The sequence below is a fragment of the Centropristis striata genome, chromosome 3 (assembly GCF_030273125.1).
Source record: "Centropristis striata isolate RG_2023a ecotype Rhode Island chromosome 3, C.striata_1.0, whole genome shotgun sequence".
NCBI classification, from domain to species: domain Eukaryota; kingdom Metazoa; phylum Chordata; class Actinopteri; order Perciformes; family Serranidae; genus Centropristis; species Centropristis striata.
Genome location: NC_081519.1, coordinates 37,496,792 through 37,518,921, shown reverse-complemented (window position 1 = coordinate 37,518,921; position 22,130 = coordinate 37,496,792). Strand labels below are relative to the sequence as shown.

At 39.2% G+C, this 22,130-nt stretch overlaps 1 protein-coding gene across 1 annotated transcript in view; it reads left to right on the top strand.

The window, feature by feature from the left end:
• The window catches only part of LOC131968561 (cadherin-22-like), a 164,309-nt gene that overhangs the window by 89,118 nt on the left and 53,061 nt on the right, over window positions 1-22,130 (top strand). The window contains exon 4 of the mRNA XM_059329493.1: window positions 7,283-7,577. Coding sequence (XP_059185476.1) covers window positions 7,283-7,577 — 295 coding nt within the window. The remainder of the gene's footprint in view (window positions 1-7,282; window positions 7,578-22,130) is intronic.

Here is a 22,130-nt window from a genome sequence, read left to right as displayed (position 1 = left end):
TCTTCTTCTTGGTCATGTTTCTTTCTCCTCTATTTTGACAAAAGCTGTCAGAAATAAATCCGTTTTGAGGGTGTGTGTGCGAGGGGAAAAGAGAGCCGGACTATGCGTGAATCATGTGCAAATGCTTTTATATTTCGGCAACAAAAAGAGTTCAGAGGTTTTGTGTACAGTTTCACAGTTGTTTTCTTTTATATCCTTCCAACTCTCTGATCTTTACGGATGTATCTGGCATAGATTTCCTTATCCTGTCTCAGCATGAAGAGTTGAAAAAATACCGCTAGTCCATGTCCAAGATGCTTCTTTGTCCTTTTCTTTTTAACTGTCGGCATTCAACTTGAAGCCAAATAAGAACAGATGGCCTCATCTTTTTTGTTCACCAAAACGTCAACATCCTTTTGAAGAACATCAGTTTGATTTATGGCGTATCACATTCTGTGGTTTTGGTTTGGGCTTTGGCAAGTTTGGTGCAGTTTTGGACATATAGGAGGGTCCATTTATACTGTGGAAACAGAGGGCATGTCCCCACCGCTTTTGTCCTCAACACTGAAAAGGATTATCTTTTTTTTTTTTTTTAAATGTTCTGAAAAATGTCTTGCACCAACTTTTAAGTAGTAAACTAGAACACTTTGTACTTTCGGTTTATTCACAAGAAAACATACACTGCATTTTAAAAATAGAAGAAACTAATGCGATTGTCCAAAAGAAGTAACGTTAAGCTTTAAAAAAAAAAAAGTGCTAGTGGAGATGTGATGCATACAGATGACATTCAATGTGCATGTAATGCTGAGTTTTTTCACATTGATGACTTTTTTCCGACCTGGCACAACTATTCTACTTTGGCCTCATGCACTCATAATTAAAATTGCATATGTTGAATCGCTTCCGAACCCTTTTGTCTCCACCACAACACAATGTGACGGCCTTGGTTCTCAAAATGCAAAATGAGCATCTTGTATGTTTATTTTGTCTCTTTAACTGTGATGGGGAACTCCTTTGTGATACCCAAGTGATCTTGGGTGGCACAATTTAAAAGCCTTGTGTGTTTTTGAATGAGAGGAAGAAGTGTTTGGCCATGAACACAGTCAATCAGAAAAATGCACATACTATGCCTGTTAGAGCAATTCTCCCTGCCATAATGATCCGAGCTATAATTAGTCAAATTTAGGTCCAAAACAGCTTGAGATGTGAGGAATAAAACAAGGAAAGTGTGGTGCTGTTGGACATGATTTTTTAGGGAGCAAAATTTCCCATTTTGGAGGAATAAATAAATAATGTTTTAAATAATGTTATTATGGGGCTCTTTTCTCTCTTATTTGCGAGCTTCCATCTTCTTCTTCTCTGTCTGAGATTCAGCAAATCTGCCTCAAGTCCTACCCCATCACCCCCTCATTATAATTTATTTTCACCCTCTGACTTTCTTCTCTTTCTTTTTCATCTGTTATGCTACCATTTACTCTCCCCTCTAGTCTATGTCTCCCTCTAGTTGGCACTCCTTCTTCCCCATAGCTGTCTCCACCTAGGCTGTCTCTGATACAGTCACCTTGTTAACACTTTGAAGCTGTTAAGATCAGAGAGCTTGACAAGCTGCAGTGAAATGTGGCAGGCCTACTCCTGATTACACAGACTTAAATATAAGACAGCCAATTTGCTCACGCTTTGAAACCCTCAATAAACCAAGGATTCACTGCAGCCCACGTTCTGATATCTCCACTGGAAATGTAAAATCATGCTCTGTGTCTCGCCATTCTATTCTATTTTATTTCTTCTATTCTGGCACTTACTTTTGTTTTTATATTGACACTTAACTGAAATTGCATTACTAGGCAGAAAATTGAGTTCATGTTTACTTCCTGTCAGCTGACATTCCAGATTGTTGTCATCCAAAAACTAGACAAATAGATCGCCTTTGCAAGCAGCCTATTTACCACTTGAGTCTTTTCATAAACATGATAGTGCTTTTCTTTGTTTTAGCAGCCAGCTGTACTAGGCTAACCTTAGCATTTTGAGACACATAGGTGATGAAAAATGATTTAAAAAAATGATAAAAACACATTACATTAAACGCACAGTAAATAATATATGTATAAAGCAATCTGTGGAAGGTGAAGGAAATCAAACGTAAAGATTAAAGTACTGTAATGTGATAACTGGAGGCTAAGATAACATTACAGTGCCCTGGACAAGAAGTAAAGTGATGTACAGTAAAACAGATATACAAACAATGTATGCAAATGGTCAATTAAGAGCCATATTTACATTAATAGGTCACTGCAACTGCTAATGGCCATAATAACAAGATCTCCAACCGAACAACAGAATGAACAGTTTGTAAATACAACCCATAATGTCACATATGAGCATTTGTCAAAATGAGCGTTTTACAGATCATGCTACTGTGGAGTGTTCTAAAAATAACACACACATCATTACAGGTCATGGTTGTAGAAAAGGCTGCAGTTTCTGTTAATTTAGGCTACAAAACCACTGACCAAGGTTTAGGGCAAACAAGTCCTGGTAAGGCGTTATAAAAGACAGTTAAAACAGTGAATAAATCTACGTAAATGCCGGAAGTGAAGTAGGGAGGGTTACATAAAAAAACAAAGTTGCATTAAAATTTGATTCACAAACTGTGAACCACGTTAGTTACATAAACAACGTAGGTTACGCTAACAACGCACATTACACTAACAACGCACGTTACACTAACAACACACGTTACACTAACAACGTAAGTTACGCTAACAACGTAAGTTACGTAAATAACGCAAGTCACATAAACAATGTAAGTTACCTAAAAAACCATTTGTTTTCATACGGGATACGAACACCGTTCTCCTGGGTGAAAGTCCGCCATTTGTTCACGGCAGCTTTTCCTACGCTAACTAAGTAATTTTGTTGCCTTAAATAACCAAGTAGCTCTGTTTCCAAACAATCACATGGCTTTGACTTCCCTGTGGAGAAAACTGTGACCATTTCACAACGTTAAATTGAGCGGTCATATGTGCTCTTTTGAGAATCATTGAGAAACAACCCATTCTGTTGTTAAAGTATGAGAATGTGCTGTATCTTTCACATGCACTGCAACCAAGGCAACCATTAAATAAACTTGGACACATGTTAACCCTTATAACTGTGAAGTGGACTACATGACATTTACTTTTTCTTAGAAGCCTGCACACATTTTAATTTCAAATTCACAAGCTTGCCGGCTGGAAATTCCTGAAGATGTTTTAGATTCTTAAAGTCTCTCTGATACTAAATAATCACCAACTACTCGGCCGTACATTTATGTCAGCTGAGTGTGTGCTTTAATGTACTTTTGATGTACAAACTCAAAAGAGCTGACTACAAGATAAGAAGGAAACTTTCTGTTACTGCATGTGAGTCATATGTCACCCCCTTCAGCTGGTTAGCCTACAGTGACAGCTAGACACTCTGTTATGACCCAAAGGTGAACCTGACAGGGCATCAACAACCTCACTCTCCCCTGAGTCACCCCACAGCCCTCCACTGTAAACCCTACAGCATCGTTAACTACTTCTTGCATAAAGTTTGACTTAAAGCCAGATGCTGAATCAGAATAACTGCAAAGCTATGTGATAGACATACATTTTTTAGGAAGTCTGAACAATAGGTTAGTTTTATCAATCTTATCAACCACATACTGCTATAATTGTACATATACACACTGAGACAGTTATTGATTGCTGTAATCACTCTTTACCATGCTGGCCATAAAGGAATCTCTTAAGAAAATACAAAACCGTGTTATAATCCTCTTATTATTGATTTTTTTCTGCAACCGATAATTAATGTCCACATGAGGCCCTATTGTAAAATCATCAAATTAATCTGTTGACTGAAACATTTTTTATGTCTGTTGACATTATTTAATATTCAGATCCAGAGTTATGCTGCAGGATAAAAACTTTTTATAGAGCAGATTTTTTTTACATTTTGGTAAACTGGCACAATAAGTTGACTGAATTACTTATTAAGAGCTCCTGTTTCCTTTTTAACCGTGGAGGTACAAAAAACTATCACTGGATTACTTTGATACTTAAAAATTACCTGTCTGGGATGGATGGTTTCAAGGTCCTACACATACACCTGGCCAACCAATCGCCTATCAAATCACAGCTGCTAATTATGAATTGTCAGTCCCCCTTATATGGAATCAAATAACTAATTTAAACCATTCTGACTTAAACAGAAACATCCTAAAAAATAATTGGTGTGTACTTTTTTTAAATTTGGTCCATGCCCCCTCCACTAGCATGGAGGGGGCAGGGTTTATGACCTATACTGCAGCCAGCCACCAGGTGGCAATCAAGAAGCTTTGGCTTCACTTTTGGAAAGCTGTTATGCTATCCATCTTTATGGTACTGCCCAATTTGAAATGCCTACTCCTTTGTTTGTTTGTAAGAAAATGTAAGCTTCTGCCTTTAAATATATGTCTGCAAGCATGATAATGTAATCCTCAAAAAATATGTTCTGAGAAAACTCTCTCCCTGCACCCTGTAAACATGGTTATATTAAAATGTTTGTCGCTTTGCTTATACACTGGCATCAGCGGCAGTGGTCAGCTGAATACATCCCGCAACAATGGACTCTAATGGTGACCCATTTTTCACTGTGGGATAAAAAGTACAATAATGCCCATAGAAATTTATCACATGGCAAACTCTGAATTTCCTGCAGTATAATCCATTCCTGTGGCCATTGCTATATTTTGAACATTTATAGTTGTGATAGTTACTGAATGCTTGATCATCAAAGGGTAGGTCCTGTGTGGAGTATCGATTTTTCATTGACAATGTTTTTCAAGGTCTGCAGTGTTTATATCCTTCTCTCAATACTTCTGACCTGGAAAATAAAATCTGCCCCCACACAACATTCTTGGTCAAGCATAAAGATTCTTTCACATTATGTGTATTTGCAGCATCACAGGTACAAATCTAAGAGATCAGAGAGATGCGTCAAAGATTTGACCAGTGAAGCAGTTATGATTCTTGCTCAGCAGCAGTTGAAAGTTTGCTTTTTATCCATCTTCCACTTATGTAGATCCGGTAATGGATGATTTTCACTAAATTTTTTGCTAACAGAGTGTCGTCCTGACTCTGACCTTTAGTTTACTGAGAACAACTTAGCTAAGCGTAGTGTGTGTGTTTTTCAAGCTGCCAACTTGAATCACTCCAGCGAGGATAGACTGACAGACGGATGGGTATATCCAGCCGGAGGGGGGAGGAATAGCATCATCCCAGCAGAATGATGAACTCACTACGTATGAATGTGTGTATGTGCAAGCATACACAGTGGATAGGTGTGTGGCTGGGTGAGCACATGGACAGTAGGTAGAGGATCTTACATGCATGGTGCCAGCATTTGTGCAATTGAATTAACAGATGATGACATCATTTCACACACATTCTTGTCTGCAGAATGTAATTTAGAAATACAGAGAGAGCGTTTCACTGAGAAATATATCCAGTGGCGCATGACTATGCACACTTTTATTGGATAACTCTCACAGTTTGGACCAATGAAACTTCTTTTATTATAACTGAAATATTGATACCACCAATGTATCTGGCAGTATATTTCCTCCAACTGTTCATGTATTTGTCTTCAGGATGATTCAGAATGGTGAGAAAAGGCAAAAACAGATAGATAAAAAGGGAGGGGAAAATGGATGAGGGAAGCAATATCAAGGCACAGGCTTGCATTATTCCGCAGTTTTACGACAAATACTTAATGAAAACCCCCGCGAGGGTGATAGAGGCCTGTATTTAATTAAGCCTTTATAAAATATTAACCAGGGAGGCCAGGGCGATTTCCCCTCTCCCCTGGTCTGCTCAGTAGATTGAACCACAGTTACACTGCATAGACAGCTCTGAATTATAATTTCAGATAGAAGGTGAGAGAAAAAGAGAGAGAGAGAGAGAGCAGGTCTAGTGCTCACTAAAGAGCCAAAGGGGAGGTTGGGATGGGGGACCAATGCTGCTCCTATTGCTGCCTCTGGAATGTCTTCTAATCACATTAAGGGGGAACTATAGCGCTGATTTATAAGGGCTCTTTTAAGTTCACTTTTCAGCCCCGGCACCTCTATGTCTCTACCTTTAACAATCTTTGAAATGACTTTGATCTCCTAATTTGGGCGTCACATCCTGTGAAGGGCACAATGTGCAGAAAAGATGTAAATCATCCCTAGAACTGTGGTGTCTTTTTTTTTTTCACGACAACGATGATGGCTGGTCTAAAGGGAGCTCTGAGAAGGCCTTAAGCTGCAATTGCCATGGGGAAAAAGATAAGGGAATGGGTGGAAGGAATGTACTAATTTCTTTTTGGTCACGGCTGATGACCAATGTCATTTTCTGGTAACTATCAATTACACAAACCATCAGTATTCACAGCGGTTGAAACTAAATAGAAGATTTTAATACAAAATGCAACGTAGTAAACTCAATTCAAAGGTCCGTGTACTGGCTTTTCTGAACAGTTAACCGCTTTATCAGTCTTCATCAGTGAATGTAGCGAACTCAGATGGCATCCGGTGTGGAATATTGGTCATGTGATAACAAGTGGTCATGTATTAGCACAAGATTGCAACCCCTTATCTGCCTCAGGCTGTTGAATGGCTCCTGGTCCGTGACTTGGACCCCTTCCCAGTCGATGCTTGACCTGGAGTTCACGGACAGCTTGTGTTGTCTGCTTCATAAAATTTTTAACGTTTAAAATATGTTTTACCTCTTAGGCTGCCCTCAAATGTGCTCCAAGTAAATTGAATTCAGTCAAAAGAAATAAAAACTAGAAATTGCAACACATTCTGAAAAAGCATTTTCTGAAAAAAGGAAGACTTATATTGCTCGAAAAATTTATGAATTCTCACCTAGGAACATTAAACTCAATATTTGCTTGTTCACTAGAGATCTGACCAGACTGCTACTTTTGTTTAGGTTTTGGCAGCAAAATCATTTTGGTTTGGAAGAGATTGTTTGATTTACATGACAGAAAGCAGTAAACTTGGCCTGCTTTGTGCTTCAAATCACTCCCTTGGTAAAGCAAAGGAGCTGAAAAACAACCATAAAAACAGATATCATGCTTTAGTTTCTATGAGTGAATGTAGTACACGAGCAGATGTTAAAGGGAAAACAAAGCAGCATTGCTGTCGTTACTAATAAAATGTTTTTGCTGTTGTAAAGTAGTATTCAAGCAACAGATAAAATCAGCTATAGAGGCTGCTTCTTTTTTAGGAACTTACTTATGTTGTGTTCATTTACAGATCCATACAGACTCTGACGAAGGTGAGGGCAACATCAAGTACACTATCTCTGGAGAAGGGGCGGGCTCCATCTTCATCATCGATGAGCTAACGGGAGACATCCACGCCACAGAGAGACTGGACCGAGAAGAGAAGGCTTTTTACACTCTTCGGGCTCGGGCCCGGGACCGGCTTTCCAATGACCTTCTGGAACCAGAGTCAGAGTTTGTCATCAAGGTCCAGGACATCAACGACAGCGAGCCCAAGTTCTTGGAGGGTCCCTACATCGGCAGTGTGGCAGAGCTGTCACCCATAGGTAAGGCGAAAAACATGAAGTGCGGTCACACAGGGATAACTGTTACGAGCTTTGAGCTCAGGATGGCCCAAAGGTGCACATTCTGTATATAATTACCACTTATATTACAGCTATTTTCATGATGCATAAGTAGGCTCTGTAACATACTGCTTTGTCCTGGGCTCAGGGGAAGCTAGAAAACGGCAAGAAGAGCAATATGCTAAAATTCTCCCCGATTGTGGCGGTGAAAAAAAAGGAGACAGGAGATGTTAGATGGAAATAGATGTGGAGTCGGTGAATTCATTGTGGATGGGTGAGAAGTAGAATTGTGACATAGACATTTGAGGAGGATCCCCACACGGACTGTGTAAGAGCTATGACCCGTAGGTGGGAATAATATGGAAAATGAAAGAGACAATGAAAACATGTACAAAAAGGAGAGGCAAATTTGCATTACTCACAGATGAGCTTTGTGTTCCGGCACACTGTTTTGAGTCAAATGATGAAGAGGGGAATTAAGAGAGAAAGAGGAGGATAGAAGAGGTGCTCCAGAAGAGTAGATAATGGCGAGGGAGCGACATGTTTTCATAGAGGCTTTTGACATTAAAACCACAATGCTTTTAATCTTGACAAACATGTTTTTATTGTGAGCAGCAGCATTAGCGGCACCCCATGGCTGCTTAAAATCCACAGCGGAATGAAAAAAGACAGGTGAACCAGGGTGTCAGGGGCTTCATTAGCATGGTATTAATGTCAAAGACACTGCTGATGTTTCATAAACAAAATCCTGCTTGGATGCCAAGCGATATCACAATGCCATGTGTGCACAGAGAGGTGATATACTGATTTGTGCATGTGTGTGTGCATGTTTGCGTGTCTGTGCAGTGTGTGTGTGTGTGTGTGATCATGCATATGCAGTAGAGGTGGGGGTGTTTGAGAGACTCCAGGAGTGGTGCAGAATGGAATGGCTCTTCCCTGTTCAAGCCTGATTGGAATTAATTCCTGCTACCTCAGCATGATCCAAACCATGGGCATTTCTGCCTACATTGCTCTCTAAAACTGAATGGGGTGTGCGTGTACATTTGTGTGTGTGTGTGTGTGTGTGTCTGTGAGTGGGAGGGAGAGACAGAAAGAGAAAGTGAGGGACAGAGCAATTGAAGGGTGGCAAAAATAGGAGGGAGATAAATAGAATAAAAATGATGCAGAATTTTAGAAAAAGATGCAAAACCTCGGGAAGCAAGAAAGCTATTATCTTGAGAAGGAGATAAACGGAGTCATAGAGATCATGCTTAGTTAATGTTAGTTAATGTAATCTTAATGATCGCGACCCTTCCACTTTGGCTGCTCCCCCTTGTTCGACCCTGTCGCACCTCAGTCAAATTACGCGCTAAATGAGTGTGCAGTTCATGTTTTAAACATCGTTTTGGAGCACTAGCCCTAATGAGGTAACAGCTACTGCTTAGTCAAGCATTCTCCTGCCCTGTCCCTCTGCTTCTTTTCTTCTCACTGTTCCCCTGTTGAACATCAGCTAAGGCAAGCAGTATTTTTTTGGCATGTCGGTGATAAGGTCACAAGCACAATGACAATAACTGAGGGAGTAAAAATAACATAAAGGCGCCAGACGGACAGCTGATCTGTCACATGTCAGTCACCAGCTCGTGGGCTATTGCTGCACTTTGCCCTCCGACTACCGTGTTTTTAGCATAACTCAAATAGGTGGATAATTAGCACTTAAAAGTCCCCCTCTGCTCCTTATAAAAAAGTTCTGAAAAATCTTTGAGGAGAAGCTGGAAGCACATCTCGTCCTCCCTCATTGAGAGATCCCTCTGATTTCCGCCTTCACTGCGCCCACCACTGCAGTTCATGATCAGTTAACTGGTGAAAGATCAGTATAAACCGGCTGCAGAGTTCTCTGTTCTGCAGACTGCAGAGGTAGTTTCAGCATCTGGTCTATTTTCTCCAAACATCCAAGAGATTTAGCAAAACATGACTGAGCCCCCAGACTCCAGAGTAGCAAATGTATCAAAATTGTTTAACTTGTAGCTTGCAGTTGCTTACACATTAAAACATTAGTGGTAACAGTACTACCTGCTATGAGGTGACAGTGTGTTTTCACTCTCTGTACTGACAAGTCTGCTCTGCATTCAAGTTCCTTTCATGGCTTTTGATAAAAGTATAGTCAAGGTCAGATATTTTAGCAGACAAAAACCTTAGAAAAACAACATTTTGAGTGGAGGTGATCTCTGAAGATGAACGCTTGTCATATTTTTTTGTTCTTATGATTGATAAAAATCACTCCAACACAAATTACCTTGTAGGTTACCAAGGCCCGACTCTCTATTGTTGTCCACAAACACATAGTACATGCGTAAGCCGTGCCGTTATCCTGTGTGATTACGGTGGCACAATGAGCACTGTGGTTTATTTGAGGTCAATTTCACATAGAGTGTCCTGCTGCCTTGATTAGGCACTACTGCACCAAAACGGTATGAATCTACCGTTGAAAGTAATCCCCAAGTACTGTTTACTCTGAAGTAATGTTGCAAAAAACTGTATTGTAGTTAGGGCTGTGCCATATCATAGCGTTCACGATTATACCGGTAAAAATTTTTATGAGTAAAAAAAATGCATATCATGATATTGGCAACATTCCTACTTCTTGACGTAGTGGCGTAAGGGTTTCCCATCAATGACCTAGACTGTGGTGGCTCGCCAGACTCTCATGTGCTGCGCTAACGTCACATTTCAAGCTACTGAAAGTGTATCTACACTATTCATAATATGTTATTTTGTATTGTGTTGCCATTGCTCAGCAGTCGCATCATCACATGCTCTCTCTCTGTGTGTCTGAGTCTGTGTGCGCGCGAGCAGAACTAAAAACGATTAACCTGTGTGGGCCATCAAAGTCCAAACACACTGCTGCATTATGCCGTTCGTTAGCCGCGAGCTAACATTAGCTGCAAGCTAACATTATCTAAAAATTAAAGTTCTTCTATTACTTCTTGTCGCTAAAGAAATGCGGCTTTCAAAATAAGAGCACGAGACCAACACAGAATTTACAAGAAGACTGTCATAAAAGGATGCCTTAAATAAAACATACAAGAACCCTTATTCTCTTTTACAATAATTAGCCTGATTAAAATGGCAATGAGGCACCAAATTTGGGCTTTTATGCCCCTAGCCAGCTATTTTTTTAAACTGTCTGCCTGGCTACTCCATGTCCTAGTGGAAAGCCCTGTTGACTGTAAAAAATGTGATGTGAGGTGTTTGCTCATATTTAGCTTTCATACGAGATGAGATTGATCACATTGTACTATAAATGTACAACATTTTTTATTTCTATTATTTGCTAATACTCAAGAGTCAAGAGTAAGCTTTTTGTATGTGGCAACTGTTAAGATTTGCAATTTACACTACATTTAGATTTATGATTTATTTTTAGTTTGTTGTACAATTTTTATTTATTCATACAGACGAAGTATAATTTTCTATATATTTTTCAGTAATTTTTTATTTCGTCAAGAATATCGTTATCACAAAAATACTCTGTAAAATCGTGACAATCTTTTAGAGCCATATCACCCACCCCTAATGGTTGTGCCATAATTACAAATGTACTCTGTGCTGAGTGCTGTAGACATAGAAGGTAAATAAGAAATTAAATAAAGAGACAGAAAAAATGTATTGTTGGTTTTAGTCATTTCACTGGAATTTGTCAAAAAAAGACCCCATCCATATCCTCCAACATTAAATATTTTCTAAAGATATAAAATTTAGTTTGTTTGTGATGTGTCCTTTGAGCTGTCTCAACACCATCTACAATGTGTTTTATTTATTCCCAGCTGTTAACAGCTCCTCTCTTCTGTGCACTGTACTGTATAACAATAGTGTCTCGTAGCACCACATAAACATGCTGATATCTTTTATAGTGTGGCCTTCATTTTGTCACTTTCCCTGTGTGAAAGCACCATATACCCAAAAACCTGGTTAGAATTAGTACTTTTTATGTCATTTGGACACAGCTCCTGTGATCTGAGGCAGGGTTGCGTTTTATGCCGTGATGGAATCAGGTTGAGAGCATTAGCCACACCAGTGATAAGCTCACTGTGCTGTTTTACGGCCAACCATACAGCAAACTGCTTTGGAAAACGTGAGGCCATAATAGTAAGAAACTAATCAGTAGTCAGCTGCCTGAGGCATATTCAATTTTACCTGCCTTTCCTGTCATGACTCTCAATGCACATCTTTATCATAGCTTCCACCCCTCCGCCTCCCTCCTTTTTACAGCGGCTTCCTGTCTGTCTGTCTGTCTCTGAAAAAAAAATACTTGTGTACATTGTCTGTTTGTTTTAAAGGGTTGGTTAACTCTGAAAAGGAGAAGAGAGGGCAAATAAAATAGGAGCAGTGAAGATGATGATGAAATGTGAGGGCCCGAGCTCGGTGTTGTCCTTTGGAAAATGTGCAGCTAATGAAATTGCAGTCTTAAATCAAATTTGTAGTGCATGGGTGATTGAATGTTGCTTTGAGAACCGTGCATGTCTTTATGTTGGAACTGAAGAGGGAACATGGATGGAGTCGCTCTGCTGTGTCCTCTGACTCATGATGATAAAGACTGTGAAAAATTGATTTAATACAGTGTCTTGGTAGAGGACATCCTGGAATGAACACAACCAAAAGAATGTGACTAGAAGATGTGGCTTAGGGATTGTCCAAATGTGTGTTTTTTCTTGACAGATTAAAAAATCTGTAATTTGTAATTTAGTTAGGGCAAACTGAATCAACTGCGTGGCCTATAGGTAGAGGATGATGCTGGCTCACTTATCATCAAGAGTTAAATGGGTCAAGGGCTGTCCATGGACCTTCACTCCTCTATGTCATAATGGGGCTTATTTTAGCATCAATGTATATATTTTAATACATTTCTCTTGGGAATATTCAAACTTTAAGGGGATTTCCTCTCTTTTTCTGTCAGTCAGTCTCCTTAAAAGTTGCCCTCAGATCAGTGATCTTAATCTGCGGGCAGTAATGCATCTTAACGCTGCCTGCATTAAAACAAAACAAACAAAAAACTGTGACCTCAACACACTTAGTTCAGGTTTATAATTAGAATTTAAATTGCACTGATAATCTAATTAAACTCATTTCTGCTTTAAAAATAAATTATTTTAGAACTTTAATAGATAAGATAGTTTGTGGCATGTTGCCTCCAATCTTTGGTAGCTTTTAGTTACAATAACCTTACAACATAATTCCTATATTTGATACACATAAACAGGGAACTGTACTTAGTGTACAGACAGATATTTATTGTCATCAATTATAATTTTGCGCACAGCCAACAACATCTGCAGTAAAATGACTTTGTTCATGCTTTATTGTTAGAGCAGAGGTCTGTCTCACCTTATTACATTTTATTTACAATTTTCTATCAGATTGGTTAGTCTATATGCACAAACGTGCACCCATGACAATCCTGAAACCACATAACAAATCCCAAAATATCCCCTGCTCATCACCACCACCACCTCCTCACCAAATGAGTTCATCGAGATTGGTTCATTTATTTTGCAACATCAATCTTGCTACACAGTGATAGGCTCAGTGTTTAGCACCACAGCAAGAAGGCTTTTTGAGCAAGGCCAACTGGGGCCTTTGGAAAATATTCTCTGGAGTCTGCATAGTCTCCCTGTAGCCAGTCTGATCGACTGGCCACCTGTTCATTGTGTTTCCTTGCATCGCTCCCAGAGCAGGCATGATCATCAGATTAAGTGATTTTCTGGTCAAAGAAGCACATTAACCTGTATGAGAAGATGCATATATCTCAATGACATAGTGGTGCATTGGAGCAATGAATCTTCCATCTGGCTCAGGTTATACTTTCCTTTCTCTGGTATGGCTGCATGCCCCTGAGCTGGCTTCAACTTTTCTCCTCAAACTATTCTTTGAATTGCACTTTAACATTTTTTTCTATACACTGCATGCATGTGTGTGTGTGTGTGTGTGTGTGTGTGTGTGTGTGTGTGTGTGTGTGTGTGTGTGCGTGCGCACACGTTATAGATGGAAAAAAAACGGATTTATCTCATACAAGAATTATAAAGTTTTAATTCCTGTGTACTATTAGTTTGAAATGATTACATATTCCAGTATTTTTGGGCTTAAATAAGATAAAGATGTATTCTGAAATCAAAAAATGTGCTTTAAATGTCAATTTGATTAATGGATGCTCGGTTACAAACCAGCAGGTCATCTTTCTCTTTCTGGCTCACCATCCCCTGTATTATCTGAATAAAAATGGTCTCATCATCATGTAAATCACCTACAGTGTCGAGGCTAATGTTGCCTCATGTCCATTTGTGAGGTGATGTTAGAGGTACAGGTCTGTCCATTTAAAACACCCATCCCTCCATTATAAAATTCCTCAAATTCATATTTGGCAAAAAGCCCTGGCTAATCCTAATTGTCCCAATAGCATTCACTGAGACCACTTAAAACTGCATAATGTGTTAGCATACAAAGAGGGAGATCAGAACCTCAAATGCAGATTCTCTTCTCTCCTCTTTTTTTTTTTGTTGCAGAGAAGCTCAAAACACACAGTTTGGAGTAAGAACAATATGGAGCGAGAGCCGGCAGCCAGATGGTGTTAATGACAGGAAACAACAATATGTTTCGGTTTGTTTATGTGTGTACAAAGAACTGAAGCTGCTTGCATCATTAAGTGTAAGGGTAAACTAGGTGGTGTATGATTTGTGACTCATTTAATATCGGAAAGGGGAAGTATGGCCGTATGGATTGCGACCTGAATTCTTGTAATTACAATCTAGGATTTGTAGTCAGTTCAGGGAACTCCCTCAACAAAATTCCTCTGTTGTCTATTTTGTGGTTCACTCTGTAAATGAATTTAAAAAATGTGATGGGCATTCTTAGTCAGGCATTTCAATTAATAAGTGTGACTGGAGAATTTAAAATCATTTATAAAATATTAATTTGTGTGCTGCCTCAGGCAGTTTGTGTCTCATAGTTCCAAAAAGAGTTAAGTCTCTGAATTTACCTTTCTATATGAACAACAGCTTATCCATGGTGCTTATTCCAGGTAGCTTACATAGGATGACATGTTAGGCTAATGTTTATGTTTCAGAAGGTCTCATCATTAATATTTGAATTGGATGAGTCTTTTTTTCTCTTTGGTTCTCCCCAGCCGTGGTAAGTGATTAAATATTTATATAGTTTTGAGCTTGGCCTCATAAGTTTGAAAACCCAGAGGCTAAAGTAATGTTAAACTGATTTGCTGCCAGACAATATGATATAGTTGTATATTTCATCATGTTCTACAGTTAAAGGTGCTTCACTGGACATTCAGAACATTAATATTGCAGGGAACAGCTATTTTCTATGTAAAGAAATAGTGGGGTAACAGCATCTAAACCAGAGAATGAAGCCATGCTCGCTTTATGTTGTAATTAGAGTTTCTCTTTTCTTTGCTGTGGTAGCTGGTGAAGCCACATGTGCATGTGAGTACCCAGTGTGTAATAAAGTAATGCCAAAAGGTCCTGATAAAGAGAGCGAGCAGGAGCCGTTTGGAGGTAATTCCTGACTCTGAACAAATATACGCTCTGAATGCCATGTACAGCACCTTTAAACATTGAATAGATTGAGACACAATATATAGCACACATATTGCAGAGATATTATTTGCGGTGACACGGGCACCCCAAGCTAATACTTATGCTCAACACGACCAGCTAATATTGAAGTAATAAAGACAGGCCTTTTCCAATTTGAAATCAGTATAACATTGTGTTACAACATGCATACTGAGACATCCGTCTATCTGTTATTTTCACTCTTTTTTGTGAGCTGAATGACTAAGTAGGACAGTTTGTCGGGTTTGAGACCATTTAGTCACTGAGGCGGACATCCTTTCCGACCACTTAAAGGTCGGGTGACAGCGAGGGAGTCGGGTGGAAATGTGGCTAGAAGCGGCAGCTCTAGATGGTGGAATCACAACAGGGTGAAATGTTTCCACGAAGCTAATCCTGTGATTGATGTGGTTCCATTAGAGAGGACCTGAGGACCTCTGAGTGGCAGAGATGTGGCGCAACACGACATCTGTGCCGTAGCCTCTAACCTTAGGTAACACTGACTGACAACTCGTGGTGTCCAAAGAACAACAGGCAGGCAAATAGCTGCCTGATAACAGACATTAAGCTGACCACTATCATCAGCTATTATCTACTAATGGCACAAGCTCATGTAGTGTAGAATCCCCAAACACAAAGAACAACAGAGTTCAAAGTAGCACAATGCGAGGCTTGAACTGACATTTATCCTATTCTTTATCAAAGACACAGCCAGGAGAAACTCCCCTGACAAACCACAAAGACTGTTAAACAGCAGGAATACATTTTAAGACAATGCCCTGCACTTTTATCTACCAAACAAATGTCGGCATCTGAGGTTTTCTTGCATTTCTCCATACCTCAAGGTGTGTTATCTCCATAAATGCCCTATGCATTTTCAGGATCATTTTCATTTAACTATGTCGCAGCAGTTTGTCTTCAGACCAAATGTTTATTTTAATGTTAATCATATTGATTTTTAAGTATCAAGCACAGTTAATTTAAAGATAGCATTACCACAGCACAGTGACTACGCTTTGCCGTATTTGTATTAGAAGACTGTCTACTGGAAAGCACATCTAGTAGACAGGTGCTTCATAAAATACATGAAGTGAGGCATGAAGATTGACAAGACTGAGAAGCCCAGAGAGCAGCACAGGAGAAGCCTTGTGGAATATTGTTTCAGTGTTTTCATGAAGGTCACTGCCTCATATATTTCTGTGTACAAAAATATACACAATACACACAATAACTTGCTTTTGAAGGGCGATTGTGCTGACAGACACAGAGAAAAACACTGGGAAGAATAAAGCAGTAAAAGTTATGGTTAACAATTATCAATACTTTACAAACTTTTTCAAGAAACCCTATGGAATTGAAAGAAAATAAAGCATTTAGATGAAAATATTTTTGTAGATGAACCAGAATTTCATTCGGATTTACTTCCATATTTCTCTTCCTGTTTGTTTGGCGCCTCTCTCTCATTTGCTCTCTGTCTCTCGCTTCAACCCTCTGCATAGTCAGCATAAGAGATAAGTTCCCCACTCCTTTTGTATGTAATGTGATAACTCCACAAGGGGATTAGAGTAATAATCACCCTTCCTGTTGCTGTGGTCCAGAGAGGTTGCCCAGGAGGCTGCAAATTGCTGCAGTCACCATTAGGACAGCCGGGGCCTGTCACACTAACAGAAGATGAGACATTTGGAGCAGCAGGATCACAGGAGAGAGCAATGCAACAAGGCAGGAGCAACTTACAATCAATATTCTCTGCCAACCTCCTTTATGTATATGACCAGTAACATCCACCATTATGTGCTCAACCACAGTCCTTGACGTAATTGATTCGGGCTGGTGTGTGTGTGTGTGTGTGTGTGTGTGTGTGTGTGTGTGTGTGTGTGAGAGAGAGAGAGAGAATCAGGGCAGAGAGAGAGAGAGAGAATGAATAAATGTGTGAGGAGGCATGGAGATGTGCATGACAAGAGCAGCACGATAGATTTGCAATTGTGAAATTGATTCAGGCTCTCAGTTTTTTTTATTACTGTGGAGAGATTGTTGCGATCAAGCAGAGAGGCATGAAACTATCTTTAGTTTTTAAGAATGAGTGTTGGGTACCATTACATTTTAAAGTTACTTGATCCAATATAAGATTACTGCCATTACAAAGAAACTTGTTTTGCCACAGCATTAGGCTACTTTCTGAGCTAAGTAATTGTTAGAGTACGTTTGTATTACCAAAAATGCAAACTTCATCAGGATTTTTTTGTGCACGTTGCACAGAGGTTGCAAAGCCTACGGTATGGCACATAATCTGTGACTCTGGCACAGTTTGTGCTTACTGGTGTTGTGGAGCTGTGCTTAGCTGTACCAGTCTCATTACCAAGGTTATCAAATTCTGTAGCAATCTTTCCTTCGGCCTTCGCTGTCTGGTACCATCACACAAAGCATATTTTTTTCTGTATCAGATGCACCAGGCTTTAAAATAACTGCAGTGTAAAATATTTAATTCTCATCCTCCTCCGCTTCTGGATCAAACAAACTTCTGTCTTTACCCAACTTAATGTGATTATGTGATTTGATTTACGAAACAAATAAACTCATTTTAACCCAAACCATTTTTCCCTAAACTTAACCGAATAGTTTTGTTGCCTGAATATAAAGTAGTTTTGTTTGAATTCATAAAATTAACCATGTATTCCATGCATAGGGCTTCCCAGTGCATTATTAAATGTGACACCAAAAGGTCTTGACCAAGTGCCCATATGTGACAAGTTGGGAATGGGAACAGATTGGCTTAGCTTGCAGGCTTGTCTTCAAATATAACACAGAGCTGTTCACAGCTGAGAGACACTTATCTCCTGGGCACAACTTGCATTTCACTGTGATGTCTTTTGTCTTTTCCACCCACAAAGTGGAAATAATCCAGATGCTTCCGCAACATAAAGGTCGTCCTTTCTGCCATCTTGTTAGCTAAGCTACACATTTGCACTGAAACAACCGCAGGATCAGATACCTTCCACTGGTATGCAGCTACTTATTTAGAAGGAGTAGGAAAAATGCAAAAGGAACTTGTTACTCATTCCAATGAAAAAAGTAATCTGAGACCATGTATTTGTAACACATAACCTTCAACACTGCTTGTGCATTTTGACATTGTGCAAGCTTAAAACAACAATGTTATACCTAGCCTGCAGATACAGGGAGGTTGGAAGATTTCTGCATAGAAAAGTCTCTTGTTTCCAAGATTGAGGTATAAATGTAAATCTAAAAAAAGGAAGATAATGAGAGATTAAAATTTAAAGTTGACAAGCTACGCTCGCCCACAACATTGTCTGCAAAACAAATAAAGATCCGATCTATTAAAAGACACTGCGTTCAAAGGCTAAAAAAGATTAGATTTACAAGCTCTGTCAGGAGGAATGAAAAATATCCCCAAATCCTTGTAGAGATCTGGAAGAGGATCAATGTAAGCAGGCCATTGGCTTTTATGACATGGCAGATTTTTCTCCCCTTTATACTTCATTCTCTCTCACCCTGCTTTTTTCTCCCTCGATCTCTCCCTTCCTCTCTCTCCTGGGGCATTTATGTGGATGAGAGAGGAATGAATCACAGTGGAAGTAGTGAAGAAATAACTTTTCATGTGAAAACACCTCAGCTTTTATGGCTTTACTAAATGATCCATAATGCGGGCGGGGAGCACTCAGTCCTGCAGATTAAGGCGGGTCGTAGCAGGGAAAGAGGCTCAGAGCTGCAGCCGTTAGACCCCTCCACTGAAGCTCGCACCAGTACAGCACCAGCTGAGATAGGCACAAATCTCTTTTACGAGGCTGCCTCTTAAATAGCTGTCAGTCTAGTGTCTCACACGTGGCGCACTCCTCCAGCTCTCCTCACAGTAATTGAACCATCTCTCCCAGAGTGCTGAAATGGTGTGGGAAGCCATTCCGACAGCCTTTGTTGATACCATTAAACCAAACTTGTGCATAAATCTTACTATATAGCCATCGTCACCCACCATCCACCAAATCCTCCACGCCCCAACCCTACTCCGTACTCCATTTCACCACAGATGGCCCAAGGGTTAGTTCAGTGCATCTGAATATTATTTACATTATCCTTCAAGGAATGCTGTACACAGCCTAAAAATCATTTGCAACACAGACTTTAAATTATTCTTGGAACGACTTTTGCTTTCCTCATAAGCAAAGGCATAATGTTATATACCGTACTGAATTAGCTGTTCATCTCACATACTTGGTGGGAGATATAATATTGCAATAGAATTATAGAAATACTAACAAATAAATGTAGCAAAAAGTATTGAGTACAAAGTTATCATCCAACTAGTGAATTTAACCTGTCTTTGATAGAAGGTTATGAGTGAGAAATATGTAAGTTAAAATAATTGCAATTATTGACTTTTATATTGCAATATTACATAACTACTCACTTTCATTGAAAAACATTATAATACACAGTCACCCATAAAGTTGGAATAAAATTTTTTTTCTCTCTTCCCATTACATTATTGTGACATGTGATTTATTATTGACGGATAAAGTATCTTAAAACTTTATTAATCAGTCTCTTTGAAACATATCACAATGGAAATGAAACCACAACTAATAGGATTGTGTCTGAAAACCAAATTATTCCTCAAAATTAATCTCAACCCACCACAACCCCCGCAGCAACCCAGTAGAAAGGTACATAATGTCAAATAAACAGCTGCCATTCTCCACCAATCATGTCAGAGGCATTTGTTCAGTTTGAGGATTAAATGAATAACAAAGCGACATCCTCATTATTGTTGCACAGCCATGACAGACCTTGCTAAACAGTGCTGCTCTCATGAATACTTTGGTGGATTCTAGGGAAACAGCAGAATTCTAATGTTCCCTCATATCATCTAATTATTATTCTGAAAATCAGTTGAGGTCCATTTGAAAATTAGCATATGAAAATTTTAACATTGCTGACTTTTCTATGTTAATATTGTTTTGATGGTGAGAGCAGCAGTGTAAATATCTGCAGGCTCTGAAAGCATGAGTAAGTGAGGTGACTAAATATGCATTTGTTCAGCAATTGTCACATGTTGGCTCAGACTACTGACAACAAGGTCGCATATGTTTAAAGATTTATATAACACCCAGTTGAAAAGGATTGTTGCACGGACCTCTTCAGGTTGGCAGTTGTTCTTTTGAACTCACCCGATTGGCTGAAGAGGTCACCCAACAGTGATGTCATGGTGTAGTGTACACACAGTTGTTTATACTAATGCAGCATGAAGAAAACCTCAAGCACTGGGTGTTGGCAAAATAATCAGTTTTTAAGTGTTAAGCTACTGTTCAAATAAGAAGAAAAAAAAATCAAGCAATAACACAAAGTATAATTGACTGTGTCATTCAATTTCATCGCTGGTGTTATTGCACGGGTATGTTGAGAATAAGAAAGTTTTGTTGTATAATCGAACCAAACAAACTCAGCCCAAACAAATGTGCCCATGAGGGGGAATAAAGAGAAACAAACCTGTATATTTTGGTAATTAAAATTATTATTGCTACAGTGCATGCTGTCTCATCTGAGAGCAATTTGTGATTGAAGTTTTAGTTGGTGAGAGAAAAACAACTCTTAAGCTAATGAATATCTGGAGCTGCTCTCCATTAGACATACTACTCCTATTACTGCTATATGCATTACATTCCAATCTGAGAGAGTCAATAATTTTTATTGAATTCCCACAAGTCCATCAACAGTAGAATCTGCTTAAGTGAGACGCCAACCACGCCAACAGATACTGTAAGTAATGACTTCTCCCACTGAAAACACTGATGGACGCCAGAGTTTTAATAAGAACCCAAGTGCCAAACTCACTGCTTCACTTCTCTTTTTAATATAAACACAATAAAGAAGAATTTGCATTTATATAGTTCTTCTAAGCCATCTGACGTTGCCGCCAGCCAGTACCCAGAAACAGCTGAGCATCAAACTGATTGTTACCTGGGGAAAATTAAGATAAGGGAGTAATCCCATGGACGAAAATGGTTTTGTTGGACTCACAGCAGTAGCGCCAACCAGGTAGGCAGAATTAGCAAAAACCCTGCTTGCTGCCGGTAATGAAAATACCTATACAGTCTTATGTTTTCAATATGATAAGAATGATATCTCACTCATCCCCCAGCTGGGATGCAGCAAATTTGATCTTCTAAGGATCAGTGTGGTGTGCACTTTGGTGTATTTGTATGGGGTAATGACTGTGTGATATGACTCAGAATATGAATTAAAAGCTCATTCCAACCTAGTTAATATGCAGCGCTCAGAATTCACTGGGAGCTGCAATATAGCAGGATTTAACCGAGACACACACATGGTTGTTGATGGTGCAAAAATTCAGGATTCTTTGGTGTTGCACATGTTGGAGGAACACTGATCCATCCATCTATCCATCCATCTTTTTTGTGTCCTCATTTATACTTTTTTGAGACTGGTCTCAGCTCAAAAACAAAAATATAGAAGCTTGTGCAGGCAGCAAAATACTAATTTTTACGCTTTAGACGGTCCTCCGCCACCCTCAATCGGAACTTCTGTGGCTCACGTTTTGTGAATCATATTTTTTCATAACTCTGTCACTTCTGGTAGTCACATCACCCTCCTAACTACTTCACTGCACTATGGCATTTACATACATTTACCGTTTAAGCTGTCTTTTATAACACCTTACCAGGAAGTTTTTTGCCCTAAACGTAGATCAGTGCTTTTGTGTAATTCTACATAACATTTAGCAGACGCTTTTATCCAAAACGAAGTCAAAAGACAACACATGAGTAAGTTTGAGTCCATTAGGACACAAGTGATATTAGGGAGTACATAAAGACAATGCAAACAGTTTTCATTTATTTATATTCATTATTATCCATGTAGATTATGTGTGAAGTGTTCAGTTAAATTCTGGGTCTTTAGTCTC